This window comes from Mizuhopecten yessoensis, unplaced genomic scaffold (genome assembly GCF_002113885.1).
Source record: "Mizuhopecten yessoensis strain PY_sf001 unplaced genomic scaffold, ASM211388v2 scaffold11167, whole genome shotgun sequence".
Taxonomy (NCBI): Eukaryota; Metazoa; Mollusca; class Bivalvia; order Pectinida; family Pectinidae; genus Mizuhopecten; species Mizuhopecten yessoensis.
In genome coordinates this window covers 785048-801445 of record NW_018408913.1, presented here as the reverse complement: position 1 = coordinate 801445, position 16398 = coordinate 785048, and the positions used below count along the sequence as shown (strand labels likewise).

General features: G+C 37.1%; 1 protein-coding gene across 4 annotated transcripts in view; it reads left to right on the top strand.

Annotated features, from left to right (window-relative positions):
• Window positions 1-5459: 5459 nt before the first annotated feature.
• Window positions 5460-16398, top strand: part of LOC110467259 (WD repeat-containing protein 81-like) — a 30893-nt gene continuing 19954 nt past the window's right edge. For all 4 annotated transcript variants that reach the window (XM_021524302.1, XM_021524305.1, XM_021524301.1 and 1 more), the window contains exons 1-11: window positions 5460-5657; window positions 6722-6900; window positions 7120-7276; window positions 7556-8764; window positions 9074-9256; window positions 11405-11448; window positions 12408-12570; window positions 13077-13261; window positions 13500-14634; window positions 15318-15606; window positions 16084-16223. In XM_021524302.1, the coding sequence (XP_021379977.1) occupies window positions 5571-5657; window positions 6722-6900; window positions 7120-7276; window positions 7556-8764; window positions 9074-9256; window positions 11405-11448; window positions 12408-12570; window positions 13077-13261; window positions 13500-14634; window positions 15318-15606; window positions 16084-16223 (3771 nt within the window). In that variant the 5' untranslated portion in view covers window positions 5460-5570. The remainder of the gene's footprint in view (window positions 5658-6721; window positions 6901-7119; window positions 7277-7555; window positions 8765-9073; window positions 9257-11404; window positions 11449-12407; window positions 12571-13076; window positions 13262-13499; window positions 14635-15317; window positions 15607-16083; window positions 16224-16398) is intronic.

Sequence of the window (16398 nt, the reverse complement as noted above, 5' to 3'; positions counted from 1 at the left end):
CCGGGGGGAATGCTGTGGCTGGTTGGCCCGTTATCAGTTTGGTGTGACTGGGCGGAATGCTGTGGCTGGTTGGCCCGTTATCAGTATGGTGTGACCGGGTGGCTGGTTGGCCCGTTATCAGTATGATGTGACTGGGCGGAATGCTGTGGCTGGTTGGCCCATTATCAGTATGGTGTGACTGGGCGTAATGCTGTGGCTGGTTGGCCCGTTATCAGTATGGTGTGACCGGGCGGAATGCTGTGGCTGGTTGGCCCATTATCAGTATGGTGTGACTGGGGGGAATGCTGTGGCTGGTTGGCCCATTATCAGTATGGTGTGACTGGGGGGAATGCTGTGGCTGGTTGGCCCATTATCAGTATGGTGTGACTGGGCGTAATGCTGTGGCTGGTTGGCCCGTTATCAGTATGGTGTGACCGGGTGGCTGGTTGGCCCGTTATCAGTATGATGTGACTGGGCGGAATGCTGTGGCTGGTTGGCCTGTTATCAGTATGGTGTGACCGGGCGGAATGCTGGGCTGGTTGGCCCGTTATCAGTTTGGTGTGACCGGGCGGAATGCTGGGCTGAATGCCTTTAGCTTAGTATTTCAGTGAGCTTGCACTTGGAATTCGGGATTAGATCAGTGCAAATACACCAACTTCCCTGCTTTAGCACACATACACACATGCACTCATACGTTATACATGGCGGTAAGTCCTTAAGTGACGTTAGGTGTTAATAGGACGTTGAACAAAATAAAACCAAGGGGCGTCAGTATGTTGATGCTTGCATATTTACCTTTGATTAAATTAATACAAAACTTTCAACTTAAACTGCATGAGGGAAAACATTTAATAATGTGGATCTTTTCATATAGGATTTATTTCCCTCCTAATTTACAGAGATGAAATCTACCACGGTATCTGGTAAATTGATTTAAACATACTTGTAGTACATTGTGAATTCAAATTTGTAGAGTGAATGTCCATTCACGTTATTGGAAATTAAACTATTCACAAATGATATGTGCTGTATATAATAAATGACAGGAAAATTGGGCATGAATTACCAATGCTAAGGATGACTGACATTGTATCAATAATGAAAATGATTTATAAATGAAACTAGATGTAACTCGAAAGGGGCATTCGTGAATACCCCCGCTTTGATTGATCAGGAAGTGATGGGCATATGGATAGGAAGAATCAAGTGAAAAGTTTATATGCTGCAAGTCTCACATTACGTAGGTCAGAGGTCATGGTAGAGGTCACAGTGACCTACATATGGTACGTGACACCGCCTTCCACGCATGTACCCACAAACCAAGATTCATAACTGTAGGTGAAATAGTACAGGAGATATGCTCCAGAAACCTTTCTGACAACATTATGTTGGTCAGAGGTCACAGTGACCTACATATGGTACGCAACACCCTGCCTGCCATGCATGTACCCACAAACCAAGATTCATAACCGTAGGTGAAATAGAAATAGAAATAACACTTTTGGGTATATTTTGACAATTTTCTGTAGGAAATTATTTTTACTTGGTGGGAATTAGCCTCGGAAGAAGATGGCATCGAAAATGTAAAATTGGGATTTCTTCCCCAACCCCAGGGGCCAGGGCCAGGGCGTGGCCCAAAAAGGAAACTTAACCAATATTTCCAAAATGTTCTTCTCCAGACTCGGAGGTACTTCAGTCATTTTCTGTGCATGGATGGAAAGATCATTTAGGGTTTTATTTAAATTGTAAATTTACTATACAGTTGTAGTTTATATAGGGAAATTACACTTTTGGGTTTATTTTGACAATTTCCTGTAGGAAATTATTCTTACTTGGTGAGAATTATCCTCGGAGGAAGATGGCATCAAAATGTAAAATTGGGATTCCTTCCCCAACCCCAGGGGCCAGGGCGGGGCCCAAAAGGGAAAATTAACCAATATTTCAAAATTCTTCTTCTCCAGTTTCCGAGATACCACAGTCAATTTCTGTTCATGGATGGAAAGATCATTAAGGGCTTTAAATTGTAAATTTAAGGACCCCCGGGCAATCCGTTCTCCCTTGGGGAGGGGGTAAAGTTTACTACAGTTTATATAGGGAAATACCACTTCTGGGTATATTTTATCAATTTTCAGCAGAAAATTATTCAAACTTGGTCAGATTCCTACCCCATCTCTAGGGGCTATGGCGGGGCCCCAAAGGGAAAAATTTACAATATTTTTAAAATTCTTATCCTTTGATGACATCACAAGTATTGTATTTCACTTAGTTTACATGTTGATTTCCACATCACATATCTCAACAATGAAATAAAGCTACCAGTACCTTTAATATAACTCAGGTGACCACTAAGGCCCTTGGGCGTCTTGTTTTAAAAATATTGGTGGTTTTTTTTATAATTAATAATTAACAAGCACATTCACTTGAGAATTTTTACAACTTTCTATGATATGTTTAGTCAATTATGGAAGCACTTTTCCATGCGAAGTCTTGATAAATATAAATATTATGTTAATTTGAGAATGCGGTCTCTATAATGTAACTTGTCCTGTGGTTTAACTTGTCAAGATCTGGAGCTTTGAATTGGTTTATACACAGGCGCTTGTATCTGGTATTTAATACCTGAACTAAAATCCAAAATCCACTACTTACATATATATATAACATATGGTTAAAAATATGTAAGTAGTGGATTTTGGATTTTAGCTCGGGTATTACATACCAGATACAATGCAAGGGCCTGAAAGCAGCAGCAGATTACCACTTGAAAATAGCAATCCATGATCTGAAGTATGGAATCAGCTGCATTATGTAACCTAAATATACAAGCATGATAATAAATATGGTACATCTGAGGAAAGGGAAGTTAAAACTCATAGAATATAAGAGGCGTCAAGTTTGTTGTAAAGTTGAGCAGTAAGTTCACTATTATTGTCTTCTATGAAATATCTAGATTTGAAGCTTACGAATAAAATGTCTGTGGAGTAAAACAAGGTGAGAACAACAAAGTTTTCGACATTCTTGTTATTTAAGGACAAAATGTTATTGGTTGATCTGAATGTCAAACTAATCGATAGGGTAATACTCTTCTTTAACACCATTCTTAAGGATCCCTGTCCTACTTCACCGTATATTCGGTAACTTCCCCTTAGTTTTTATACAAGCTCGCAAGGTACGGTTTTCTTTAAAAATAATCAAAGCTATATAGCCATGCCGGAAAAAAACAACAGTTTCCAATGCCTACTTACAGCTTTGGCTGTGATACAGGGTCATTAAAGGTGGAACACCAGCAGAGGGACACAGTCAGCTTTGGAAACGGTCTGTTGAAAGAGTCTTACGAAAAAAGAAATATATATACTTAGGTTCAAATATCAAACATAAGGTCAATATTTTCCTCTCAGTTGAGATTTGGGAGAAAACGACTTCTAAGAGTATTGTGAGAAAGATTAGAGTCGAAAGTGTACCTGTAACAAACATAACCCAGAATTAAAGTTGATTAAAACACAACTCCTGTATTTTCAAAAGTAGAATTCAGTTGGCTGGAAAAATTGGAAAAGATATATAAAAAATGACACAAATGGTGACCTGAATTAAATGCATATTTGCCTTGTATATCTATACAGGGTGTATATAGTGATATATACAGGGTTTATATAGTGATATATACATGGTGTATATAGTGATATACAGGGTGTATATAGTGATATATACAGGGTTTATATAGTGATATATACAGGGTGTATAGTGATATATACAGGGTGTATATAGTGATATATACAGGGTGTATATATTAGTGATATATACAGGGTTTATATAGTGATATATACAGGGTGTATATATTAGTGATATATACAGGGTGTATATAGTGATATATACAGGGTTTATACAGTGAGACAAGTGGTCGCTAAGCAGAAGAGAAAATACAGCCAAGGATCAAAAGCAATTAATGTATGTAAAGAGTACTTGTGTATAAGTTCACAATTCATATATGACAAGTCAAATTTATTATATGATCATGATAATTATGTCAAAAATGAGTCTATGTAATTTAAAATACCCACGTTAACTCCTAAAAAATCCCCTTTCTCTCCTCTTTTTAGTATCTCTGAGTCAAATTCAATTGACTCTTTTGACATAAAAAAAACACAAAAAAACACCGTGCTGAAACGCTGTTTATTTTCACTTTTTGTTATTGTCCTGTCGTTCAAAAATAAGTAAAGAAACAAAACCAAATATGTATACATGTACAGATTCATTAACACGACGAACCTCTACATAAATCTTGATTGGTTTGTATTATCAGCACTGACCAAAATCATGGGTCAAGATTATTTGTTCATGATGTTTAGTTATGTAGTATGATTGTAATAAAAAAAAATGTAATTGTAATTGTAATACAAAAGGACAGTTTGCTTTCCTTGAACGACAATTAATTAAGCACGCGTTTTGTCCATGTAGCAGACGACACGGGCCTGTGAACCAAGGCAGGTACAGTCACGTGTCATGCAATCACGGGCATAGAACATGTTCCTCTAAAATTATTCATAAACATAAATTTCAATAAATGTTGTACGAATTTAATAAAAAAAAAAAAAAAAAGTCCTAACTTGCCCGCCCTCCCCTACATATATACCTAGCGAGGTATATTGTGATTTCTTCGGTAGGCCACGGACTTAGATAACTAATCTAATTCCGTGGGTAGGCTAATAAGTTTATCATTGCAATAAAGAGGTATTCATGCATAGTGTCAAACTAACGTATTCACAGTTTCCCCAAATTTATTCTCAATTTCATGCATACTTTAAACCTTTTTTCATTGAAATATTCTGGGACTAATAAAAGCGTTATTTAACAAAATTTCACATACTGAAAGATAGTCCCGAGAATCTTTTCATACCGATTTGTGCTGATTGGTTTTCTAGGGAACAATGATAAGTTATTCAGATGATATCGATTTTACGTTTTGTTCCTTGTCTTACAAAAGTTATTTCAGTGAAATTTTATATCCGAGGTTAAATTGCTATAAGTTTTGCAAATCATTTCACGGAAAAATTGTCCAGATACAATATCACTGTAGAATTAATTATTTTTCAGGGTGTCCAGTTTCATTTCAGTGGCGCAAATAATTGGCTCCACGACAATTCAATTAAAAAGATTGAGATGCATGAAACACCAGAAAGGATGTTATAGTAACGATATTATACGTACATGTATTTAATTAGTTAATGATTAAATAAATTAATATTATTATCTTGATTGCATGATGTCGTCTTTTGTTATTGTTAAGTTGTCATTGTTTAGACATTTGGTATACACAGAGTTTCCATGTGTAAGCCCGGGCTTTTTTTCTATGGACGCTACGTATACGTATACGCCCCATTAATATAAAGCATATTCTCTTGGCTCCGTATTCGCGCGGGACAAAAACTAGAGTTATCGCTCTTTTTAAGAACTCTCCAGTACCCGGAAGCTTCATTGTTTTCATTTACACCCACCTGTAAATCTTCATGTCAATCATGATTTTATTTAGTGTTGCAGCAAATCATGTGATGCCTTGATCGGTGACTTCTGTCAATTCGGGGACAGGTGAAAGGATGGAGCCCCGAGATGAAATTTCTAGAGCGTTGAACATCCCAAGGGAATATACCCGACGTATTTCCAAAACCAGGGTCGTCTGTTTGGTAGGTGATGATGCTAGCAATATAGATAATGACGCTGAGCCTGACGATCTGTACAATAATCGGATATAACATAAACCATATCGTATTAAAATTAAATCTTTGTATTGACCCCGTTTGTGGTATCTTGATTTGAGCTCTAAGTTAATAACAATGATTTATCATTAATAATTAAATAATTTGTGATTGTTACAAAATGCATTGATAGCAAAAAGATTTTTTTTCGTTCAATAAATAAAAAGTTTATTGAGATTTTTCATTTTAAGATACGTCTGTAAAGTAAGCTGTCCTTGCTGATTTTTCGTTAAATAACTGCTACAGGGAGAAAGGTACTGAGAGATGGCCATGGTATAACAGTTATATCTGTGGCAGTTCTCTCTTACCTGTTTCATATTATTAATATATGTTTAAAATAGCTCTCTTATGCCCTTTTTTAACTGCCTTAGCTTACTAAGGAGACAAACTTTGTACTCGAAAATATCACTCTAGACATGCACAGTGCCCTATTCATTGTAATGAAGGGAAGTCCTCTCTAATTGAGTCAGTATTTTACCATCTACTAGATGATTATAATTCATTAACCAATATGCTATATTCTAAAGGGGTGGTGATCTGGAGTAATGTAAAGTCATCTATGACAGATCAATGTAGGAAATGATTGTAAGTTGCTTGGCTAGAGTGGATTTCCCTGTAGCTGAATCAGTAGAAGACTGGCTTGGTTTGTTTGTGTTTGCGTCCTGTTAACATGCCAGGTTTTGGTGGTTGAGGAAAACTGGAATATCCAGGGAACACCCACCAACCTACGGCTAGTAGAGGACTGGAATGATTTGATTTTTAGTGAAAGTACAGTAATGACATCCATGCATGAAGGGGGTACCAGTACTTCTAAAATTCTAGTAGGAACATTGTCAATCATTCTCAAAAATGCTTTAAACCCCAGTAGAAAAGAAGCTGATACTCCATCTAATCTTAAGACTATTGGTACACTTTAATATGACTCGGAATATTTTAAAAGAACCAATGTACTGTATACATTGACTAAGAGTTTGTTTTCTACTTGTTGACAGGTGTCTGATGACTGGCTGCAGCTTGCTGTTCAGGGTAATGTTGATGGACACAAATGGGGGCGTTTGCTTATGGTACCAGAGTGTGAGCGTCTCCTGGCGCCATCTACTGGCACAATACAACAGCCTTGGCTGAGGATATCTGTAAAAAGCATACCTAAATCTGATCAACTGATTGATTGGTAATATATTTATATATATATAAATGTTTGTTGTAATTGTTAATGACAATCTTGTTGTATCATTTTTATTTGATTTATTTAAAAAAACAAATTAGTTGTTAGATGAGTAATGTTTAACTCCAATTTACAAATTAGATTTTTTTGGAAACTTTTGGGTCTGTTTCATATCTACTTGTGTAAAGGAGTTTGATGGACAAGAAAATGCTTGTTTAACTTTAGGCCCCAGGATGAACCTTTGTACAACCCTGAATTTGATGCTTCACTGCTCGGACATTTGTCAGAGACAAGTAAGGAAAACTTCCAAAACCTGTGGAGATCTGCATATGAGCGTTACCACGGAGGTGAAGGAAGCAAGGTGACACACAAACAGACACAGGTAATAAGATCAGAAATAAGTTTTCATCATGAAGATATTCAGTCCACTTTTAGGAAATGCATTTAGTATATATCACACAGGAAACAATGAAAGTTTTTTCAAACATGTCTCTTATGTAAGTTATATTGTCAAAATTTCAGTTTGAGTAACTAAGAATGATATTGGTATAAATCAATTCATAGACATAGTGTACTGGTATTTTACAGTTACCTATAAGTTTATTATCAATGTACATGTGTACTGAGCATTACTTGTTGTGTACCTTGTTCCCTGTTGTAGTTTACGGAGGCAGTGAGACAGTACCTCCTACGGATACATCCCCAGGCCTTCAACACTCTAGACAAGAACAAAAATCACCAAGTGGCTCCCATCACTGAGAGGTCCATCGCTACCTCTGCGTTCCTTCAGAATGTCGTCCCCATCTTAACCATAGTTGAAACTGAGGTGTACTTTCACCTTATACAGCCATACTTTGCACAATCTCTCCATGATGTAGTCACTTTCAGCCCTTCAATATTTGAGTCTTCTTTCAGCAAACCTCTGTTTGTGTTGTACCAGGTTCTCCAGTCCATGAGAATGTTCCACAAACATGGACTGTCTGCTGGGAATCTAAACATGAGAAATATTTTGATTGATCACAAACTGTGGGTATATGTTTCTAGTGTACCGGTGAGGTCTATAAGTCTGAGTGTAGAGTCTGGTGGTTCTCAGGACTCAGACACCCTCGATGCTCATGAGAATCAGATGACCAATGTAGCCAATCAGAGTGGAGACCTGGCCCCTATGGGCCTGACACTTCAGAGACTACGTAGTGAGAGTGACACAATGGTAGAAGATGCACAGAGATACTTACAGTCTAGTCAAAACTTTAAATTTGAAATTAAATATCTTCCTGATTTTCTAGAACAGTGGGTTAATAGGAAGATAAGTAACTTCAGATACCTGATGGTGCTGAACTCTCTAGCAGGGAGAAGAACAGGTGATCCCAATCATCACCCTGTTTTGCCATGGGTTATGGATTTTTCTGGCCCTGATTATGGATTCCGTGATTTGAAAAAATCTAAATACAGACTAAATAAGGGAGATAATCAACTTGATTTGACATATGAAGCTTTCTCAGGTCTCTCAGATGATTCTCACATTCCTCATCATGTTTCTGATGTTTTATCAGATATAACATTCTATGTATATAAAGCAAGACGCACACCAAAGTCCATTCTGTGCACCCATGTACGACCTCGATGGGTTCCGAACGAGTATCCAAGTAGTATGCAAAGGATGCAGGAGTGGACTCCAGATGAATGTATACCAGAATTCTTCACTGACCCCACCATTTTTACATCTATGCATGAGGACTTGCCTGATCTGGAGTTACCTCCCTGGTGTACAACTGCAGAAGACTTCATCAGTAAACACATGGAGGTTTTAGAGAGTGAGCAGGTATCCAGCGCCCTCCATCATTGGATTGACCTCACCTTTGGCTACAAGGTAAGGCACTGATCAAGTCGTGTTTGTATACAGTGTAAACTTGCCAGACAATTTCATAATTTGATGTCACGATTCTTTCTTTTGTAATTACATTAAATTTTAGTGACAATACTTGTTGATCCAGAATATTGCTCGAGGCATTTGTCTGGAACCCTATGTGTTGAGATATTAATGATATTCCACTATGATTTCTGTAAGTCTGGAATACATGATATGATGCTTTAATAAGCAGATAATTAAAATTTTCGTTCTGTAAAGCTATCAGAGAACTTTAGAACAAAAGTTAAAATATTTAGTTTACTCTATTAGCTGACTGGATCAGCTGCTGTGAAATCAAAGAATGTGAACCTACAGTTGGTGGATGAGCATAAAAATGTGACAAACAGGGGTGTAGTTCAGCTTTTCAACGTGCCCCACCCCCACAGGATTCCTGTGTCCCAAAGGACCGCCAACCAGCCTCCTAGGCTGCCAAAGAACATGCTGCCATCTCAGGTGAAGTAGATTGTATATTTTAACTATAGCCATACGGTGTATGCACCAAAGTATAACTTTGTATTGTCTTGCTCCACTGATTGTTTTTGTTCTTTTGACAACAATTACACATTTCAAATTTCATTTACAGTGGATTCCACATTTTATAATACAGTATTGGATACTTATTACAACATTTTTTCTGTATATGAAACTTTCTCTGTACAAATTAGATGATTCAAAGATTAAAAATCCTTATATAATTTAATATGGTCTGACCTGGACACCAGTTTATTATACTATCATTCTGTCATGAATTGGTTTTATGTAAGCTTAAAACCCAGGTACATGTTGTATGTAATAAATATAATTTAAATGTACAAACATATTTCCATATGAGGCAGGCTCTGATTAAATCTACATATCATACATATATGTATATATCAGTGACAGCATTAAAGGTCCAATTGAACCTGAGTCAGAAGAGGAACATCACTGCCCTAGAACTTGGTAAGGCAGGTGGGCAGACTATTTCCATGTGTTGGGACATGATACTGTTATACTGAACACATTTAAGTAAAGTTTACAGGGAGAATTGTTATTAAATAGGTATATACACTGCGAACATTTTCATTAAATGAACCATTACACAATTTAAACTGCACTTGGGCAATACTGGTACTTAAAATTTGAAACCTAAAGAAAGAAACTGTTGAATTGAAGAATATCATTCTTTGACTGACCTGCTAAAATGTTCCAATATTTCTAACCAGATTGAAGTAATGTGTTTCACCGTTCCTGGTGAAACTCAGTTTGAAATGGTACGCAGAAATAATCAGGTATTTAGAGTTTGAGAATTTGTTCCCCAGCAGGAGATTGCTTAGTCTAGCCTGAGCTTCTATATATAACGAGTCATGGTCACGACTTCATTCCACATTGACAGTACTAGGAAATTCATTGATGACATCACAGTATGTATGGCTGCTGTAATTCTTATTTAAGTATGAGTCATAGATCGAAACGTTCATAATATTACAACAAATCTTGGGGTTTTCTAATAGAAAGCTATGTCAGGGTACTTTCTTTGTAATCAGTAGACTTAGTGGTGTAAATATTACTTTGGCAAGAGACGTCATTGTCAGTAAAATTTACTTCCACTCAAGAATGTTGTTTGAGCAAAATGTTTACAGTTTGAAATGTTACTATTATTCCATCTCTGTGTGCATTATATTTAGATATAAATAGCAATATACACTGTATTGTCTTTAAACATTTCTTTATATGATAGGAAAGAGCATAAGTATAATTTCTTAGAATGGACATTATATCTCTATAAATTGTAATGTAAATTTTGACCTTGGCCCACACGTATGTACCATCCTATATCCGTACACACACATACTGATGCAAAATATCTATTAATATCTCAAATTCATGATAGATGTACAGATGAATGTCTAAAAAATAACCTTAAGTTCATGATATTTGTACATGCAAAAATATCTGTGTGTATTTTTTATATCGTCAAATTTATGATGCAGGATAAATATAAGAAATTTACTATACCTTATAGGGATGATTCTATGAATAAATAAAGTTTTATGAGTTGAAAGTCTATAAATGTGTCAGATTTATGATAAATGAACAGGACAATTGTATATTTCAAGTCTATAGCAATGTTAGGTTGATTATTTTCTACTTAACAGTATTAAAAAGTTGATTAGGTTACTACAAACTGTCTCCATCCATCCATCCAGCCCCATGTGCAGTACAACACAGAATACCATTGCTTCTGCAATCTCACACACTTAATTAATAAATTTGATTCCACATACCAATATTTGAGAATGCCTGGTCAGAATTTCTCTGTCCTCACTGTAAGATGTAGACAAGCTACACACTATGAACCAAAAAGGACAGTTACACATGTCATGTAATCCTGTGCAATGGACAGCTTGTTGATATTATCAAAGCATGTTTTTAATTTATGAAGGATCACCCCCGGTAATTTCATCACAAATGCAAATAATCAAAACAATAAAGTATAGAGGAGATTGAATGGTAAGAATAGTGTACAAGTACTCATTTTAAGTGTTTATACAGCCCCTGTTCTGAAGTGAGTAAATTTCAATGGTGGCTGTTTATACAAAATTATTTTGTATGTTACAGATGCTGGGGGATTCTGTAGAGGAGACCAACTACAGTGACAAGAGGTTTGTATATAACTTCTTCTCTGCATTTATCATTGGATTTTAATCATCATTCTATAAATTGTATACTCAAGAAGGGGTCAACCTCAAGCTCACAGAGGGGCTCAAAGGGTTAAACCATCGGACATCTTGTCTGAAAGATGAACATTTCCTAAAACCATTCTTTGATCATTGGGGGACGATTTCCCCAAAAACCATTTACTTGTATGAAGTTAGGTCCTCCTCAATAGTATGTGTTTCATTCATAGTTCCACTCAGCTGATCATTCTGGCCTGTTGACCCCTTGTTAATGTTACTCATTCAGTTATCATTATTACTTAAATTTGGGTGGTATTATCATTTCTCAAGTGGGTAAAGTAATTATGACACCATTGTGTGTATACTGGTAAAACAGTTGCTTAGAAGAAAACAAACAATTTCCAGAACATGTAGAGCAGATCTTGAAACCGTTGTAATTTGACAATTATCTCACTTCTGGTGAAGTGAATTGTTTAATGTGTTTTTTATACGACCGTCAAATTTGACGGTAGTATTATGGTATGGCGTTATCACGTCCGTCCGGCGTAAACTTTGTTTGTCCGGCAATCTCCTCCTACATTTTTCGGCTGATCTCTTTGAAACTTGGTATACATTATAATCATGATATGAAGTTGTGTCTCCCTTAACAGAATTTTGATTCAACACTTTTTTCCAAAAGTTATTGCCCTTTGTTCATTTCAGTATTTGATTTTTGTCCGGAGATCTTCTCCTACATTTTGCGACCGATCTCTTTGAAACTTAGTATACATTTTAATCATGATATGACGTTGTGTCTCCCTTTAAAGAATTTTGATTCAACGATTTTTGCAAAATTTATTGCCTTTTGTTCATTTCAGTATTTGATTTTTTGTCCGAAGATTTTCTCCTACATTTTTTATAGCATATCAGCTAACCACTCTTGTTATAAATTGACCTCTATTTAGGTCATCTGGAACAAGTCAAACAGTCAATGTCCAGCGTCCAGAACTAGCCACCATTCGTCTGCCCAAGTCCTATGACCCTGTGTCGGAGCTGGACCAGCTGGAGTCTCTGTACAGCTTCTCTAGTCATACCATGAGGGAGCTGCCACACTCAACACATGTAAAGGTAGCCTGTCCGCACTACTAGTTTGTGATTGAAATGAATGCTATATGAAGATTCCTTCAGTATATATGTAAACAAGGTTGTGATGATACATGTACGTGCATTTGTTAAATTTAAACAATATCTGTTGTTTGAAGGTCATCATAGGCTTTTAAGTGTAAAGAGATTTTAAATTTTCTTTTGAATTTGGCCAAGAGGCCAAGGTTCGGGTTATTTAGCCAATAGCTACCAGGGGTAAAGTCCTATAAATTCCCTTTAATTCAATGACCAGGACTTTATTTTGACCTCTTGTTATTTTAAGTGGACAGTACATAATAAAGAAAACTGGCCATCTTGTGTGAGTCTATGTTAATCATGTAATGTGTTTGTTTGAGGACAAGGACAGTATCATTGTAATACAAATGATGACAAAGTAATACATGTATCTGTAACATTGAAAAATTGTGTCAACAATAAAAATAAATTCAATGCTAAGACTAGAAATACAATAGATAATATGATTATTGTAGCCACTACCTTCCCCTATGGATTGCTACCCCAGTGTGCTGACACATGACATGCAGGCCTTTGGCTGTTTACTGTGCGAGATGTTCCTGGCTTCCTCCCTCCACATGCAGCCAACACAGACATCACTCTCCCAACGCTACGATGCAGTCAAGTCAACATTCAGGGAGGGACAAAATATTTTCCCAAGGTAAAGTGTTAGGATTAGTGACAGCCTAGATAAATAGTGTATGTGATCATTGATCAGTAGTATAATTTCTATATTTCTCTATAAGATAGATGCATTCATTAACATACTCATAGTTTTAAAGAAATAGTTCTCTGCTCTGACACTAGTTTTATGTTTTAACTATATTTCCTAAAAGAAAAGTCTGCCATACATGATGAGTGTGACATGTTAGATGACATGTTTTATTTTCACATTTCAGGCCTTTACTGAAAGCAGTGGAAACACTTTTACAAATCAATGATTTTAACTCAGGACATGATAAAGGGGAAGTAACTCAGTATGGGTTTAGCTACCCAATAGTAAATAAATTAGGGTTGCCTCCCCCTACTCCAGTACAACTCCTTCACCCTGTTCTCAATATGCTTCCCTTCCCAAAATACTTCCCTGACCTATATACTTGTCTGTGTCGGCTTAAGGTTAAAGACAGTGATATTGAGCAGATCAGATGGTCATCCAACTATCCATCATACGAGAAGCAGAAGGTCATTAAAATCATTGCCAGAGAAAAAGTGAAAATTCTGCAAAATTTTCTTGAAACATTCCAAGGACATCTTAGTCAAGAAGGCTTAGAACTTCTGCTTCCATATTTAGAAGATCTATTTAGAAATGACATCACTGCAATACCTGCAGCTTGGTCACTCTTCAATTTGATTGGGCAAGAAATTGGACCAAAAGAAACAAGTACCAGATTTCTTCAGCATCTTGTGAAACTATTCAGTAGTGACACTCCATCTCCAAAACTGATGAAAATCTACCACAAAACATTCCTCATACAGATGCTGCTGAGACTAGGGCTCCAGACATTTCTTTCCAACTTTGCCACTCTACTGGTCGAGGCTGTGGCAGGCTACAAGAATTATGTGTTTGAGGAACTCTTCACGGACCAGCAGGAGAGTGATGCTCTGGATGACCTGGTAAAACGTAGGGATGATGAGGGTCTGACACTCCCTCCTGTAGAGGAGGAGGACCGAGACGAAGACTTAGAGATGGAAAGTCAGTTCTCTGAGTTCCCTACAGAATCAACACAAGATGATGTAGATGACATTGATGATGAAATAGCAGATAGTATTTCCCTAAGTGAGGAAAATCATAACGAACCTGATGATGAAGATGAGAGATCTGAGGATTCACTTAATATTAGTGCTGATGACGAGTCTGACTTCCGGAGTGATTGTGAGGCTTACGGAGGGGAGAGTGCAGAAAGGGCATCCATTCACAGTATCTCCCACCTGATTGACAAATCACTTGAACTACAAGGAGTAGCTGATAATGAGGGAGGCTCACTGACGGACAGGAACAGTTCATCTCATGATTGGGGGACTCCGCCATTACAGGTAGGTTTAACAAAGGAATAGTGTGTGATATTTGTCTATAGTTTCATATTCTTACATTTTTAGTATTATGTACATCACATGATAATTACTAGGATAGCTATTGGATAACTTCCCTTGCTCTATTTGGTATAGTTAGCATCCGCCCTTGACGACGGGAACTATACCTGGAGACGGGCACTATACCTTTTTTTTGGACCGCTGAGACTGCGGGAAAAGTAGCGTGACGCCAAGAGTTGCGCCCCTTTACCTAGGGGGCGCTGTACATATTCTACTTTCAGTTCATTGTTGTCGTCTGCCAAAATGGCTTCGAGATTCGGGACCGGGAATGCCGATTGCTTTGCAGAGGCTCAGCAATGTTTGAAAACGAAGCAGGCGACACAATTTGCAGTCACAGTTAGTACAGTCATGTGATATACTAAATCTATTATGACCCTTTCCCTCGGGAACAGTTCTCTTATAGTGTTGTCTGGGGAGGGATAGTGCCCGAGCCGGTAGTCGAGGGCACTATACCTCCCCAGACAACACTATGAGAGAACAGTTCCCTCGGGAAAGGGCCATAATAGAATAATAGTTTCATATTCTTACATTTTTAGTATTATGATATTTTTACATCATGAAAAAGATTTAATGAGTAGTTATTTTCTATAGAATGTAAACTTTTACTTGTATATTTTTATGTCCAGAATAACAATGAAAATGATGATATGGCCGAGGATGCAGAAAGCAAAAATGGTGGGTCTGAAGTGAAGTCTGGTATGGTGCGCAGTGAGACCGATGAGTTCGCACATAGTATGTCTGAGAGAACAGCTGAGGAGGTGGTTAATATCAGTGATGTGTCTGCAGAAAGCATCAAGTGGTTATCACATAGACTTGGGTCGGTCCTCACAGCCAAGTTCCTGTCACGCAATCTCCTTCGGATGCTGGCCCTGTGTTATTTTGGCGAGGAACAGCTTATTGTACTAGCAGAGGCAGGTGAGGGAATCTTTTCTTAGGCTCGTTTGTTACAGACTTACAGGCATTGAAAACAGAAATAGTTCACTGTTGATTTTTGTCTCAAGTACAGATAATTGAGAATGGATCACTATGCTGTTTTATACTTGATTCTAGTTTACAGATTTTAAATCATCTGGTAAATATTTGAGACATTAGAACCAGTCTTATTTTATTTATCAAAGATCAAGTATATAACATAAGTTGTGTTTGTAAAAATATTTGTTTGTGATTGTTGAAGCATTATTGTTCTGTTTACATGTTAACCTTTGAAACTGAACTTTACAATACGGAAACCTGTATAAACCAAACATTCTGTTAGGTTTCACTTCAGCTGTATATATTTGTATGTAAATCAGTCATTGTGACCTGAAAACTACTAGAAACAGAACCATAAAGACCTGTTACGCTACAAGCCTAATACATTCCGTGTATGTGCTTTTCAACTCATATCATCAGACAAGAAGTTCCCAAAATCGTCCCGCCTGGTGTGCGGAGACCGGAATGCCCACAAGGTGTTGGAATGTCTGTCCTTTATTGCCCAGATGTATGGAGAACAGGTGATCCTGCTACAGTACATTCCCTGTATAGTAGACATGGTATGTATGACAGAAAATAGGACTAAAACCAGTGTAATATGTTTGCTTGTATGTGTACTTCATAAGATTCCAAATCGTATAATGATACCCTTGTAACAAAGTTAGGAGAGGTAAACCGAGATCGGGCTGTCTGTGGACTTACAGGTGTTTGACGCACTACTGCTTACCTTCTATA